At 39.2% G+C, this 16,655-nt stretch overlaps 2 protein-coding genes across 2 annotated transcripts; one reads left to right on the plus strand and one right to left on the minus strand.

Annotated features, from left to right (window-relative positions):
* The first annotated feature begins 573 nt into the window (after positions 1-573).
* On the plus strand, positions 574-11,396 carry LOC105917664. The gene is made up of 9 exons (XM_036146057.1): positions 574-623; positions 5,336-5,451; positions 6,728-7,033; positions 7,816-8,097; positions 9,436-9,528; positions 9,620-9,635; positions 9,756-9,823; positions 9,943-9,993; positions 10,068-11,396. The coding sequence occupies exons 2-9, from the start codon at positions 5,367-5,369 to the stop codon at positions 10,091-10,093; spliced, it is 927 nt and encodes a 308-aa protein (XP_036001950.1). The 5' UTR covers positions 574-623; positions 5,336-5,366; the 3' UTR covers positions 10,094-11,396.
* Positions 11,397-13,969: 2,573 nt separating this feature from the next.
* LOC118565625 (piggyBac transposable element-derived protein 4-like) lies at positions 13,970-15,924 on the minus strand. Its single transcript, XM_036146055.1, has one exon. The coding sequence runs from the start codon at positions 15,538-15,540 to the stop codon at positions 14,257-14,259; it is 1,284 nt and encodes a 427-aa protein (XP_036001948.1). The 5' UTR covers positions 15,541-15,924; the 3' UTR covers positions 13,970-14,256.
* Positions 15,925-16,655: the final 731 nt, after the last annotated feature.

Below are 16,655 nucleotides of genomic sequence, written 5' to 3' on the forward strand. Positions count from 1 at the left end.
TCGGACTCTTTCGCTTATACAGCAAGTTTTATCGAAATTACTTCCAAACGGCGCACATAATTCACATATAATATACATTTCTTTACTCTGGTGACTATTTGAATGCATCTGCGTAAAAATACATTCAGTCGACTTTTAGTTTAATTTGGTGCTGTTTGCAGTTTTTAGCATTTATTTGTGTGATTTATTTTTATTTTTGTCATATAAGTACCATACTTATTTTGATTATTACCTAAAGTTATTACTTGTACTACCATGGGTACATTAATGTAAAGGTCTAAATTTCAAATTATACTAATGTACCATTTTTCAATGTGCCATGTTTGCATCCCACTGCAAGAGCAGCAAAGCCTTTTTACTATCTCTCCACTCCTGGGCATTTATTTCTCTGTACCTTGGTGTTTTGGCTCCAAGGTAACATTTGTAGCTGGTGTTGATGCAAGCTAAAGTACTTGAGAGTTATGGTTAGACTTTTGTTAGATCATTTCCTTTAGACCACTTCCTTATTTGCAGTACTCTCCCCCACCCATCTCACTCTCAACTGTTCATCTCATCCTAACCTGTGAAAGGCTAAGTGGGTAAAAGATGTCCTCCTTTCACGGATATGGTGCTCTGCCTTAACGGTACGTTCATCATTCACTGCTTGCTTACAGTAAAGTGTATTATAGTATTTTCTTGCAGTCTGTGGTTATTGTAAAATAGCATTAATGTAATGTATTAGCAAAATATGCAGAAACCAGTTCAATTGCAATAGGTTTGTGTACTAAATCAATTCTGGGTTGAAATGCATTTTACATTCTTACTGTTTGGAGACATAAAGTATTAAACAGACAGGCGTACTTCTGCAATGTTATCTGTTGAATGTAAGAGGAAGGTTTGTGGTTGACACAGCTACAAAACAAAATGAGGGCATCTGTGTCTAAATTGTTGCGTGACTATAGAGCCATAGACCAGCAGAGTTTAACAGGGTATAAAAATAATGTTACAATCTGACTGCAGTGCATTCAGTAATCATGAAACAGCCATGAAATCAACAAACAGCACCATTCTCTGTGAGGTCTGGCTGAAACTGACAAACTCAGGCTGAAGGCAAATCTGACACTGTGGTACTAAATCATTCTTATGTGTATTATAGTTTCATTTCCTGCATCCAACATGCTTTATAATGCCAGGGTTATGGTTAGATTTTTGCAAGATGTTTCTGTTTAATCAGATGTCTTCTGTCCTCTTTTATAGCACTGAATGCTGATATTAATATTTAAGCTGTTTTGTCAACCAGGATGGTCCCATTCCCACATGGAAAGAACCTATATAAACATATATGTTTTAATATAGGTTTTGATATAGGTTTTAAATATATGTGACATATATAAAATTGGCCGTTTTCCTATATTATATGTACATATATGTACATATATGTGCATATATGCAATACCACATATATGTACATATATAAAATTGGCCGTTTTCCTATATTATATGTACATATATGTACATATATGTGCATATATGTAATACCACATATATGTACATATATAAAATTGGCAGTTTTCCTATATTATATGTACATATATATGTGTATATCTATATCCGTGCATACATGTACCTATATGTGTACCTATACCCGTGCATGCATGTACCTCTGTCGCAGTCTGTCGCAGGGCAACACAGAGACAAACAACCATTCACACCTAAGGACAATTTGGAGAAGCCAATTAACCTAACAGTCATGTTTTTGGTCTGTGGGAGGAAGCCAGAGTACCCGGAGAGAACCCACGCATGCACAGGGAGAACATGCAAACTCCATGCAGAAAGACCCAGGGGTGTACTCGAACCCAGGACCTTCTTGCTGCAAGGCAACAGCGCTAACCACTGCGCCACTGTGCAGCCCATGTATTTACCTATGTATTAGCAAAATTATAAAAATCCATAGCTACTAGGCAACATAAATAATAGCCCAAAATGCAGAAATTTAACATTATTTATTAACTTAAGAACAATCAAAGTACAAGAACAAAAAAAAGTAACAGAAATACCCCCCAAGAAATTATCTTGTGGATCTTCTCAGCTCTGTGAGCTTTGAATTAATGGATGTGCCAATCTGCCCTCGGCTGGCTGCTGTTGTTAATGCTGAAATAGTTCATTCACAAAACTACTCGCGTACTTTTCGGAGAAACTCATACACTGTCATTCTTTCTGATCGAGAGGAAAGTATTTTCTCTGTGAAGACATTTATTGTCTGTGATCTGGGGCAGGGGGAGACATGTTATGCAGTGGGGAAGTACTACCAAAAAGTGAAACAAGACATCTGCAGTCAATTTAAGAATCCTTGTTATTTCATCCCTGTAGGGAAAAGTATTGGGCCTTTAGTTGCTGTACAAGCACCTCAGATAAAAGAAAAGTGTCTGTTCATTAAAACTGTGAACAGAAATGTTGACATTGTCTTCAAATTCATTAACCACAGTGAAATGCTCAGATAGATGTGGGATGATGATTAGTTGAATGTATGTTCTATGTACTTTCTTTTTTTGTCATACATTTAGACTCTAATGACCTTTCTGCAAAATTCATCTATAAAATGTATCAAAACAATACAGAAAACATTTCATTTTGCATTGCATTTGGTGGATGTAATGGTTAATTTGTGGATATGTGTGAGCTGTAATGTGAATCTTGAAGTGACTTGAAATGGGGGGGGGGGCGGGCCCTTGATTGACAAAATAAAAAAATGACAAACCGTTTTGCTATACATTCTCTTCTTTTCCACTATCTTTACAGAAGAATTGACCTTGTAAATGTTTCAGGAAAACATGTAGACATCATAGCTTTCCATTTCCTCTCACTTTTCTCACAATTGTTAAATTCCATAACATGCCAATTACAAGAGATACCAATTTCATGTGTTCGCACATACATAAGTCCTTGCATAATTTTTGCCTTGATAATACAAAATTAGCTAGTCATCATGTATGACAGTTGCCAAAGTGAGATATGAGCTACAAAATGACCAGATCCTGTCAACATCTTGCATACACATACTGTATAGGGCTTATATGTGAATATAAAGAGGCAATACCGGAGACCTACATGGCCTGTATATGCACCTCAATTTTGCCTATATCCAGCATATAAATGCATATATATTATCATATATGTGGATATATGCCCCTCAATCTAGCATATATGGACATATGTATGCACATATATGCAACTCAATCTAGCATATATACAGCATATATGTACATATATATGCGTCATATATGCACATATATGCGCCTCAATCTAGCTTATATGCAGCATATATGCAGCATATATGTGCATATATATGCGTCATATATGCACATATATGCTGTATATATGCAGCATATATGCGCATATATGACGCATATAGGTTTCATATATGCGCATATATCCTCATATAGGTTCTTTCCATGTGGGATTGTTCCATTTGTAATTATCAAACACAAGCAAGAAACCTGTTTCTTGAAGATTATTTTCTTGCTTATTTTTGCTGCAGTTGTAGTGGCTCCCTGTGGAAAATATGCGGGAGACCCTGTAGTGTTACTTTCAGAGATCACCAACAGATTGGGTTGGCAGAAAAAAGGGTGATACAGTAATTCAGTAGTCGAAGACAGAGGGAAAGGTGTTACTGCAAGCAATCAGTATCAACTTAGAGTAAAGTCAGACAACAGAAATGTTACTTTAACAGAGAGATACTTGACCATCATGTTGTGTATTAAAAAGTGCTCAATTATAAGCAGATATTAATAGAAAGTTTTAATTCTTAATAAAATTAAAAATTAAACAATTAAATCACTGGTACACCACATGGAAGCTAAGAAGCGATAAAAAACAGTCTGCAGGCCAAAGTTACAAAGTGGTTGAGAGTCAAGATCTGGCTTCCTTAAAAAGAAACACAAGAAAAAAAAAACTCCAGTGTTTGCTGCTGTCGTTTCACTTCCTGATGGTTTCAGAATAGATTTTTACTGAAAGCTGAGGGCTCTAAATGAGCTGGTCCCTGTCTGAGTGATCAGAACAACAACTTTGTTTGGCGAGTTGTTTTATTGTCGTAGTTTATACTTGGTTTGTTGAAATCCAACATCTTCAAATTCAACCCATTTAATTCAATGGTACTTTGGACCTATGACTTTTTTTAAACATGCTTCATTAATGAAGTGACAGTCAGTAAGAGGACTTGCTCTGTACATGACTTTAAATCTACGCTGGAATAATTAGCAAAACATGTCATTGCTTGTTAAACCTGCGTGAATGCTGTACAAAAGTGCTCACGCACTTTTGTACAGCATTCAGTCTTCTCCCTGGCTAATCTGAACAGGTATAGACAAAAGATGGATACACTTTTAACCTATTTTTCTGTTGATAAATGCTTAATAAGATGACCTTCTACCAAACATGTTACTGTTTTTTGCTAGTTACTGCAGATCATAATAATTTACCTTTTTAGTGATTTGCTCTTCACAGAGCAATGCTTGGAGGTGTATAAGAATCTGATATATTTTATTTTTTCAGGCAGTCTTGTTTTTGGCAGTCAACTGTTTAACAGTGAAAGCTGATCAGAATATTATTATATTATGTATGTTGGTGTCTTGTGTCAGACACCAACATACATAACATCAGTTATATACCTTGTTAAAGATAACCATTACTGTCCAAAAATGACTATGAATCACACATGGAAATGTCACACATCTCTACTAATTGAATCTGAGGACTTTGTGTGCAAAAGATTTCATGAGATGCAAACCGAAATGAAGATCAACTTTTTCACTGCAGCCATCGTCAAATTGTATAACCGAGGCAGCCATATTTGACTTTGAGTCAGGTTTGGTGAGTTTCCCCACTTGAAACTGTGACATCAGATCAGCCCTACTGTTGAACTTTTGTGGAAAACATGCATCACTGAATCAGTTTTAATGGCTGAGTGTTTTATGTTTTAAAATGTCTCTCAGTTACTTGGAAAACAAAGGAAACGCTGAAGTGATACTCACTGACATAGATTGTCTCCATGTACAGTTAAAAGACTTCATTATGGGATCGTTTGCAGACAATAATCTAAACCTTCACTGAGTACTGAGGTCTTGACTCTCCAGTGAAGCAATGGTTAAAAAGAAACCCTCGGACAAAACCAATAATCTCTTCTCAGGTTCAGAACTGCTCTCATTTCTGAGTTTTGTTTAAAGTAGTATGTTGGCTTTAATGAGGCTTTAAAATCATTTTAGATAAAATTTTCCCCAATTTGTCAGGTTAGAACTCCTTCTTGGGTTTTATCATTTAGACTTCCCCCAATCCTCACCTTCCCTGTTTTCTCATCCAGGTCAAATCTGAAAGAGCAGCAGAGGCTGAAGATGTTCTTCTCTCATAGAGGCCGTCAGTGGTTCTCTCTGCTGTCTGAGCTGCTCCTTCACGTGCTTCTTGGACTCTGCCTTCATGGTATGTTTTACATCTGCTTACATTAAACAATAATAGATTTGATCTGTTATAGGTAATAGTAAAGCATGTAAACTGAATTTCAAAAACATGTAAAATGAAAATATATTGAGAGAAAGTTAAGAGTTTTTCAACTTCAGTCTCATCAGAGCTCAACATCTGGCCTCGGGGATTTATGTCAATCCCTGACGGCTAAGCTACTCCACCTCCGGTAATGTTGAACATTTTTCACTTGTGAACAACAATCTTCAGGTCAAACCACAGATTCTTGAATGGATTGAGGTCTGGTCAATATCCTCCTGGAAGGTGAACATCCATCCTAGTCTCAAATCACAGGCAGACTGACAGGTTCTGCTCCAGAGTATCCCTGTGTTCAGCTCCATCCATCTTTACCTCAACTCGGACCAGTGTCCCAGTTCCTGCTGCTGAAAAATATCTCCACAGCATGATACTGCCACCTCCATGTTTCTGTGTGGGTGTAGTGTTCTTGGGGTGATGGGATGCATTGGCGCATGAAAGCATTTTCCTTTGTGGCTGAAAAGTTACATTTTGGTCTCATCTGTGAGTTCTGGTAGACAGCCCTCTCTGGGCAGGTTTGTTGTGCTACTGACAGATCATGTGACACTTGAGTTGGACTTAATTTGTCTAATTATGGGACATCTGAAGGTAACTGTTTACTTCTGAATATTTCAGAGGCTTCAAAGCAAAAAGGATTAAATACATATGTGCCAGTTTTTAGTTGTCTTTTTCTTTTTCTCTCGCTCTCATTTCAGTTGAACAACTTAAACTATGTTGTCCATCCGTCACATAAAATAAGATTAGTAGTAATTTAAGGTACAGCTTGAGGGGGTGAATACTTTTGCTAGGCACTGTAGGATACCTACAAACCATGGCTGTGGTGCTTTGGACAGTCTTAGAGCAGACATGAAGTCAGAATAATCATTGACTGATGGTGAACAACATGAATTGAAGGCCGTCTGTGTAAGGTGATGGCTTATAAACTCTATAGTGTAGAGTCTACACTATATCTGCATCTCTCTGGCAGCATAGTATGCTCAAAAAGCATTGTACAACCTATCTGTGTGATCACCTGTTTCCTGTCCTGATAATTGTAACAATTATCATTATTAAATACAGTTTGCAGACAAGAGTGAGAGGATAGTATTTTGTCATTTCTTTTTTTGTTACAGTTATTAGTCATTTACTAGTTTACAGACTTATGAAAAAGAAGACTGGCTCTTCGTAACAATTACACATTGTTGTTTATTTTGTGTTTCAGATGTGGAGGCTTCTGGAGGAAAACAAGTTATTCATAAAAAAGTTGGAGACTCTGTGGAGATTTCCTCAAATTTACCAACTGAAGGAGTCAGTAGGGCAAGATGGAAATATGAAGACTCAACAGTTGCAGACCAACGTTTAGGTGTTATAGAAAACAATCCCTTTCAGGCCAGAGTGCAGTTCAATAATGTGAACTTTAGTTTAACAATAAAAGACCTGACCCTGCAAGATTCTGGTGATTTCAGTTTTATCTCATTAGCCAATGATCAACAAAGACCTACAGTCTTCATCACTCTGCTAGTTCACGGTAAGATGCTGGTTTTAATCCAAGCAACCAAAAACATTTGGGGAATGAAAAGTTGTGCAGAATTCATAAAGAACAGCTTTATTAAGAAATGTTTCTGTACGTGTAGAACATCTACAGAACAACACAAGACAAACAGCTTTATTTATATCGTCTCCACTGACCAAATTAAAATGATCAGGGCTTAAGTGTAATGCCAAACACATTTTTTTACTTTATAGCAAACAGGTGCATAGAAAACACGCCTTTTATTTTTGGATGCTTTCTAGTCTTTAATCTGTATTATGACATAATTTGTTGATTAACTAAATTAAATCAAATCAAATATTTCTAAAGTGCTTTATAATCATAACAGCTGATCAAAGTGTTGTTCAGAATTTCAAACTCAAGTAAAAAACTGTAAAAATATAATTTAGGGGGCTGTAACTCTCATGTGTCAAATGCCAATCTGAACAAATAGGTCTTTAGCCTGGCCTTGAGGAGGGACAGGGTGTTATTAATAATTGATTGATTATAAATGTATTTAATTCTACGATCTATAATAATGATGACCCTTTCTACAAAAATTATGTGTTTTATTCATCTTTTTCATGATGAAAGGAAGACCTGAGATATGCTGTAATTTACTGAAATGATATACACAGAAAGTAGGATCTATAATATAAATGTAAATATATTAGTGTAAGGTTTTGGCCTCATTTCAGCTTTTTTCCTCATTTTGTATTTTTATTTAAAACACTTTAATGGTTCAGATCACTCTCCTTCTCCCTCTGTTCTCATATCAGAGCCGATATCTAAGAAGCCCGACCTGAATTCTACCATCAGTGAGCCCGACTCAAAGGGAGTCTGTACGGTTCACCTGGAATGCAGAGCAGCTTCTCACAGCAACATCAGCTACACCTGGATTGTAGGAAAGCAAACCTATGAAGGTCAAAGACTGGAACACAACATCACTTTACAAGATGGAAACACAACATTCACCTGCACTGCCTCTAACGTCGTCAGTGAGATGTCAGCGTTAGAAACAGTGATGTGTAGAAACAACACCAAACCCGTCTCTGATGAAGGTATGTTCAGAAACATGAATCATCATGGTTGCATGAACATGTTTGACTTGCTTTTGTATCAGTTTTATCATATATGAAGTGTTAGACAGAGTTGCAAGTAATGAACAAAGTTAATAAGTATTTGAGTTCTGAGAAAAGGGGAGGTATTTATAATCCTTTAAATCATTAATTTAAATGCTGCAATCCATATTGCATTGAATGACAACACGTGAGTCCAGATAAAGATGTGCAGTCTGATAAATATCTTCATATTTATTGGAGACTTTTATACTTTTACTCACTGAACTTGCAAGATTCAAGAATCTTTATTATCATTGTGTTACCATAAAGAAGCTTTGTTGAGACACCGGCTAATTTTTTTTCTTGGCTTTTTTTTTTATCTTTGATTGCACCAGCACTACTTCCTCAGAAGATTAAAGCGTGCAAATGGTCCTTAGCATTTGATCAGTTCATGTTGGAGTCAAAAAGACCGCTAGCAGTACCTGCTAGACGATGCAACTTGAATGTTCAAGTTGCCACATGTCAGCAGGACTGGAGATTTTAAATGCTGTTTTCTCCTGATAAAACTACTAGCCCTCTATTTGTGGCTGAATATACCAGCCTGCCTGCACATTGCTCTGTGCACATCATCTGTAACATGAATCATTATGGTGACCACATTGTGTGGTGAGGCTTTTCATCAGCAGACAGAGAAGTGGGTCACAACTGGTGGGAAGATGACAAAATCAAACTATACAGATCAATCCTGGGTCACCTTCCAGCATGGGAAAGACCCTAAACATAGAGTCAGTTACAATAGAATGGCTTATAACAAAGGATCATGTATCTGAAACAGTCAAAGTCCTAACCCAAATCCAGGTGAGAAGATGCTGATGTTCTTCATCTAATCTGACTGAGCTGAGGCTATTTCTTGCAGGCCTAACTGCAGTGAAGGTTTGTTCTACCAATGGTGTAAACTTGGTTAATAGGTCAATTAGGGGGTGAATGCAATGAGTACATAAACACATTTAATAATTTCAGCTGGGGAAAAAAATTAAAACCACAAATCATTTTCTTTCCATTACACAATTATGCACAATTTTGTGTTCGGATTAATATTTTGTTACACACTGTAGTTGTTTATCTGGCAACTGATGGATTTTAAAATTTATTTTAGCAAAGGTATCATGAGCTAGTGCTCGTAGGCAACAAGATCAGTAACCACTGTGACAAAGACATATGGGTAACACTTCCTTAACAACACCAACAATTTAAATACACGTGTTTTTAGCACTTGTTTTATCAAAACACTGCTGACTGTTCCCTTATGATTTTGAGTTTGTTGCCATATTGTTGCAGGGTCTAGCTCTGTCATATTTTGGGTTAGGCTGGCCATTGCAGTTCTGGTTATTCTATTCTTGGTCTCACTGCTTCATTTCACAAATACGAAGGGTAAGATATGGCTGTTTATTTTAATTATTATTATTTGGTCATGAATTCAAATGAAGAATTTATTTATTTTGCTTCTAACATCTTTCCACAGATTTACTTTGTACCAGGTTTGTACAGCTCTCTCTTGTTGTTTTCAAGTTTTACAACTTTTCAATTGAAAAAAAAAATACCTACACAAAACTAAAACGTAACAAGTTGCTGCTAATAAGCATCTTTATTGATTCCAGGGTTGAAGGTACTGCAACAGCTGACCAGGATCAGACTCAGCAACATCCCCTCAGCTCACCTCCTCCTGGTCAGTTTTCTACGTTGTTTGTTTTAACAAACTTCTAGGTTAAATATCATGAAAAAAGAAATCCATAAACTACCAAACTTTGAATTAGCCATGTATCTGTTTGCTTTAATTACTGATAGGTGATGAGTCGGTGTATGAAAAAATGAGAGGCTCCATAGATGCTGAACAAGGTACAATAGAGCTGCTGATACATTATAAAGACTGTTTGCCAGTTATGATTAAATATGCTGTCTGTCTATTTTAGGTGAACCTTCAGATGAAAACCTCTAAGAGTTGAAAACCTCTAAAAGTTCCCATCACGCAACAGGACGATGTTAAAGACAACAAGTGGACAAGATGAGCCCAGAAAATACACCAGAAGAGTTCATTTCAGTGACTTCCTTGTCTTGTTATGGTGAATATATTAGTGTTCATGAATAAGGCTGATTCCCATCAGCAGGCTCCTCATCCAAGTCACAACCCAAAATCATTCTTTTGGAATGAGGGAAGAAAATTTTAGCACCTATGGAATACCTACACATAACGAGAAACTGCTTTTCTGTTTTAGAAACGTTTATTTTAATCAGTAGAATAATACGACAAACCACTGATCAGTAACAGAGTTGCTCGCCCTTGTTCTGACAGCAAAAACACTTAACACACGTGTCATTATAGCACAACATGCCGACTAAATGAATCGGTCAATGTAACAAGAAGGAAGAAGGAAACTCCATGGTTGTGTCAGGATCTCCATCTGAAAATGTCTAATTATAACTCCAACAGCTCCTGTTCTTTGACCTTTCCTGGGGTCAACAGTAAGAACACTGTCATGGAGAAAGAAAGGCGCTTCGCACTGCTGTGCCGAGTTCAGACAGCCTTCCGAAAATGAACTACAAAGTAGGCGCTCTTTTCCCCCTGGTCATCTTCGCAAATTTCTGTGAGATGGGCTGTGCTTGTACATTAAGTCACCCAAAGGAATGTGGGATTCCATATAGCTCCTTAACTTAATCAATTATTATTATTATTATTATTAGTATTATTAGTATTATTATTAACCTGGCCAGCCAGATTGATGTTGTGCAGCATTCCCCCTTCAGCACATTATCTATCTGGGACTGTTCCCATTTAATCGGTTTGGGAAAGGAGAGACATTAGGCAGACCTCGCCGAGCTGTTTGGACAAAGCGACACCTTGTGCCCATCTACCAAATGTTGGTTTCAGCCGATCACAGTATGAAATTAAAACATAAGGAGCAGTTGCTATGACAAACCACGAATGGGCTGAGCTAGTCTGATGGCTGATGTATAGTCCAGTGTTAAGTTGTGGGTCTGCCATGCCAGAGGTCGCAGGATAGATACTTAGTGTATTAGTACTACATTTTCACCCCCACAGTATATATATCAAAACGTGCGTCTTGATCCTGTTAAGTGTGCTTTTGGGGAATGGTGGCCCAGTGGTTAGAGCAGCGAGCTTGCACTCAGAGAAGGATGCAAGTACCTGGTTTGATCCCAGCACCTGAGCAAAACCTTAACCCCAGAACACTTCCCAGGCGCCGCACAGTGGCAGCCCACTTCTCCCCAAGGGTGATGGGTTAAAAGCAGAGAACACATTTCATTGTAATGTATGTTTCAATGACAATAAAGATGATATTACTTAATACTAGTCAAGGCACTTCTTGCTGTTCTATCAAAGCAGACTTTGTGGATTCTTACAAAACAGACGTGACAGCAGCAGCTATGCGTGCGTCCTCCTGCGCTGCCATGTTCATGTTGGTTCAGCTCTGCTCAGCAGCTTTTGCTTTTGTCACAGCAGTATGTCTCGCCTTAAACCGCAATATTGCAACATGATTGGTTCAGTCACAAATGGTTGAAGACGGAGTGGTACAAGATGGATTCTTGTGTGTTTGCGAACGTACAAACACCGCTAGAATTCAGTTTGCAGCCAAGGTTAATAGCTCCCTGGTGCCAGTAAGGGACATCAAAAGTTTTCTATGCCAAAATTAGCTGCGAGAGGAAGCCCATACAGGCTCCTTTTCCTACCTCGTTCTGTACTGTTTGCTCTATTTGGACAGCACTCTGGACAGTAATGGCAACCACTGACGCACTTTTGCTTTGGCTAAAGAGTCCTTACCCAGTAGATGTATTTGCACAACCCCAGGGGCTCGTTCTTCGTACGTCGTTAACTCAGTTGGCTGGATTTGATTGTTGACGATTTGGCATGATCTTGGATCGTTTGATTCTTCGAAAGACATAGCAAACTTAAACCTGCTTGAGAGCAGGCTTCTTTCATGTAAACAGGATTAGATCGCAGCTTTATAAGCGGAGAAGATAGGGAAGTCTGTCCAGCCAGTGCACTTGGACCACCTAGTGGCAGAGGACGGGACAGAATTGTGGAACACCATTTTTTAATGTTTAATAAAAGATTAAACAATGCCTAGTTCCTGTCATTTTATTTAAACAATTCTTTATTAAAAAAAAGACAGCACGTTATCTTTTGCCTGCAATAAGAGATAGTTATGTAACAGAGGCTTTTAAAAAAGGGGAAGAAGTTGCTTTTTAAAATACAGTATAATAATTAAAGGCTACCATTTTGTAGAATATTCTTGTACTTCACTTTTTTCCCCATGTTCTAGTGGCTCCCGTGGAGGCTCTGATATAAAAGAACTGTCATGGTTTTCAGATGACGAGCCCACATGCAGATACGAACGGGAGGCAATGCACAGTTTTAAGATTTTTATTAAAGGAAAACAGGCAGGTCTATGGACGGAACTACAGGTGACTCGGCTGGGTCAGAACGTCACGGCTGGAGAGTCTGTAAGAAAGAGCAAGTGAGTTCTTCTGAAATAAGAGCCAGGAAACTTGCTAGGGGTTGCGCTGCTTACCATTAGGCTGGGCGGACCTAACCGGGAAGAAGTAGCGTCAGGAGAACTCTATGTGACTACTCAGATGGAGATAGGTGGCTAGTGGCTGAGGGCGGCAGATGTAGCTGGCGAGGAATCCGAGGCGACCTCATCGGCAGCGGTTGACAGATGGATTGACCAGAGTGAGCACAGAACCAACAGAACCCGGGAAAGGGGATCTCAGGCCTCGCTGGGTAACATCCAGGAAGTATGAGGGGAGCGCCAGAGCAAAATCTGAGCAGACAGGTCTGCTGGTCTGTTTCTTCGGACGGGACGTCAAGACAGGTGAGTGCATCCAAGCACCAAAATCTGGAGCAACAGAGAGGTACAAAAAATTACTCAAAAAAGAAGAGTAGCAAAAAAACTCACAAGCTGGTTTCCGAGAGTTGGTACAGAGGCCACGTCGTACCACGACTGGTTAAGGCTCCGGCGTCTTCCATCTGCCAGTGCTCTGCTTAAGAAGCCAGAGGAAGCCGCCTGCAACGAGCTGCAGGTGTGGACCACGCCTCCTCAGCCAACTAGACACACCTGAGGAGTAGAGTTAGAGCAGCCAACACAGAGAACCCTGACAAGAACAAAGTAAATATGAAATTATTAAAAGGCAAAAATACATACTGTCCATCTACCATGGACAGTATTTACGCATTATTTTGTCTGCTACTTTTTGCCAGCCCTCTCTCCTGGCTTTAGCAGACTTTGAGGTGTTCCCTGTCGTTTTAATTAATGACTCAAATTCGGCATAACCTTCCGTTAAAAGCACTTGTTCTGGTTGGGAGAAAAACTGTGGGCGTTCTTTGGCCATGCTGAACAGCCAATAGCAGCGCTGCTGATCATTGTTTCTACTATCGATACATTTCCCCTTTTATAGCGACGCATGAACGCACAGTTATCTCAGATAACTCAATCCAGTGATACTAATCATAAACAACAGGTGTGTTTGAAGAACCCAGTTAGCCGGATCAGGATTAGCCGGATGAAATCATCTTGGATGTCTCATTTGATCTCAGATGTTTTAACACTAGGACTCCCAGAATTCTGATACAACTAGAACTCCCACTGGCAGTCAATTTGACGGGTGGCATTCTGACCAATGGAATGCGGGATTGGTGATGACGTCATCAACTGCAATGGTTCTAGCGGGCTTTATAAACCCAATATGGATATGTAGACCTAAAAATTAGGTCCAAAACATATTTTTACCACGTCCAGCAATTGTTGCTTAAATTATTTATGATTTACAATAGTAAATGGTGCTGAAAATAACACTGTACATATAAAAAAGTTTGCAACAAAAGTTTATAATTTAAATTTTTAATTATTTACATAAATTCGGAAAATGCAATGTGCAATAATAGATTAGACAATAAATAAAACGAAATAACATTACACACTATGGTACTAAAAAAGTTACAAGAAATTACATAACTATTTACACTTCAAAACAATGAATGGTTCTAAACTGTAATGAACACAACATTTAAACAAAATCTAAATATTTAATGAAACTACAAGTGGAACTACACAAAACGATATATTTACAAGATTAGAAAAAAGATCAAATACATTTTTTACATGTCACAACGACATTCCCCGTGCATTTCCCGCACACCACCTTTTTACACTTCTGACAGGCTTCATGTGAGCGGTTTTTTGTACAGTGTTGACGCACCTGACACTGTTTTCTTTTCCTACATGAAGGCGGCTCCTCCTCTACGGAGGGTTCGCCGCACACCCGCGGGTCTTTGTTGCGCATATAATTAGCGCGCAACTGTTTCGCTAGTTCAAGGATAAAATCCCTGCGTGATATTGTGACGTTCAAACACTTCCTGAACAAAACCAATGCGTTTATAGCAGCTATGTCAAGAAGGTTATAAAAGACCACCACAGGCCACCTTCGTGTTGGAGCTTTCACCGAATATTTCCTTATCATCTGATCCAACACATCCACGCCAACCTTCGTGTGGTTGTAGTAGACCACAGGCTCTGGCTTTGCTTTTGGGCCGCTGAGGGTACCGGCCGTGGTGTGGGCGGTACTAAGCACACACACATTTTTTTGTGCTTTGCACTGATATACAGTGAGTGTCACACTGTTGTGTTTCAGCAACTTCGTGCTGAATAGTGGGCTTTTTTCTTTGACACAGGGAGGAAGCTCTCTTCTGCTCTTGTTCATTGTGCCAACAAGACTCGTCTTCTTGGACTGCAGTTCTTCTGCAAGTTTCAGGGAGGTGAAAAAGTTGTCGGTGGTTACGTTCCTTCCTTTCCCTGTAAAAGGCTCCACCAGATTCAGCACCACACTGTCCCCCAGCCGCTGACCCGCTCTGCGCGTATCATCTTTGCCTAGATAAGGCGCACCGTTCAGCATGTACTTGGTGGTGACATCTGCTGCAAGCCACATTTTGATGCCGAACTTATCGGGCTTATTTGCCATGTACTGGATAAAGCTGCATCGGGCTTTGGTTGGCAGGAGTTGCTCGTCAACGGTAATGTCAGCTCCAGGTTTGTAGCAGGAGATGCTGTTATTCACAAAACCCTCCCAGACCTCGTTTATCAGCGCAAATTTTGATATTTGGATACGCGCGCTTCTTGTCTCCTTTTTATCAAAACGCAAGAATCTCATTATAATTTGGAAACGGTTCCTGGACATTGTTTCCTTGAAGAAGCTGAATCCCCACTCCGCGGACCAGAAGCTAGACAGCTCCATATTCCACCCCCCGTATGCTCCCCGGACATAAACAAGAGCAATAAATGCCATAAGCTCATCCACCGTCATGTCCCACGAATCATCCCCCAAAACCCTGCGTGCTTCTATGACAGTGCAGTCCCGGATATGCGCTAGCATGCCAGGGTCAACTAAACAGAGAAAGGCGCTGAGGGCATCGTGGATGTTTTGCTTGGCATTTGCGGTGGGTCCCTCGGCCTCAGTGAGAACATTCTGACTCGAGCGTCTCCCTCTGTTTTCCCCTTCCTCTACCGTCGTCCACACTGTGCCATCCTTTCCCCTCTCCTGTCCTTCTGTTGCGGGGGGTGGGTTGATTGGGGACTGAGTGGATTCCTCCTCGGCCGGTTCTGGAGTCACTATACCGATATAGGTTCATTTATTAGTTTACTGATCTTGACTGTTTAGCCCATACGATTATATCACTCTGTCATATTATAATCTTGCTATCCAAACCTTGAACAGAAGTTTCAGTATCACCGGCAGAGTGATTGATACGCCTCCTTTTTGCGGGGGGGGCGGGTGATCAACGTCAGACTCGCTGTCAGATTCGAAGCCGCTTCCTACTGACCAGTCATCATCAGTTTCTCCCTCTCCGCCAGAATCAGCATCATCGAGATTCTGAAGCATTTCCAATATTTCTTTTGCTGTTAAGTTTCTTCTAAAAGCCATTTTAGCTACTAGATGAACACCGGAGATGAAATGCGCCAGATAGAATGTTGGTTGCTAGGCAACATCCCGTTGTGTTTCAACCGCGGGAAAAAAATTACAATGTAACTAACGGGGCCGTCAAAATGACGGGTGTGGGAGACAAAGGTAAAAGTAACGATATTTTTTATTTGTTTTTTTAATTTTCTTAAAAAAACAATATGGAAATAAAGGACATACAGATACAGAAAAAGTCAGCTGGCATGAATAATGTAAGACTCATGCAAAAAAAGTTATTACACTTCAAAATCTGAAAACCGTCAAAATGACTGCCTTGGTAGTTCTAGTGTTAAGCAACATACGAAGAACGGACCCCATGTGTTTGTATTTTGATTTTGTTTTTTGTTTTTATGCTTCCTAGGTTACACCTTCTTTAGTCATTTCTTTTTGCTCATCATTTGGTGTTTTGGGGTTATTTATGTATTTTCTAATTGCTGACATTTCTGCTCATATATTCAAAGATCATTTTCTTAGTTCATTCTTTGTAAATTTAATCTGTTGCCTCAGCTGCTCCTCATCTCCTCCTGATT

The sequence above is a fragment of the Fundulus heteroclitus genome, chromosome 14 (assembly GCF_011125445.2).
Source record: "Fundulus heteroclitus isolate FHET01 chromosome 14, MU-UCD_Fhet_4.1, whole genome shotgun sequence".
Taxonomy (NCBI): domain Eukaryota; kingdom Metazoa; phylum Chordata; class Actinopteri; order Cyprinodontiformes; family Fundulidae; genus Fundulus; species Fundulus heteroclitus.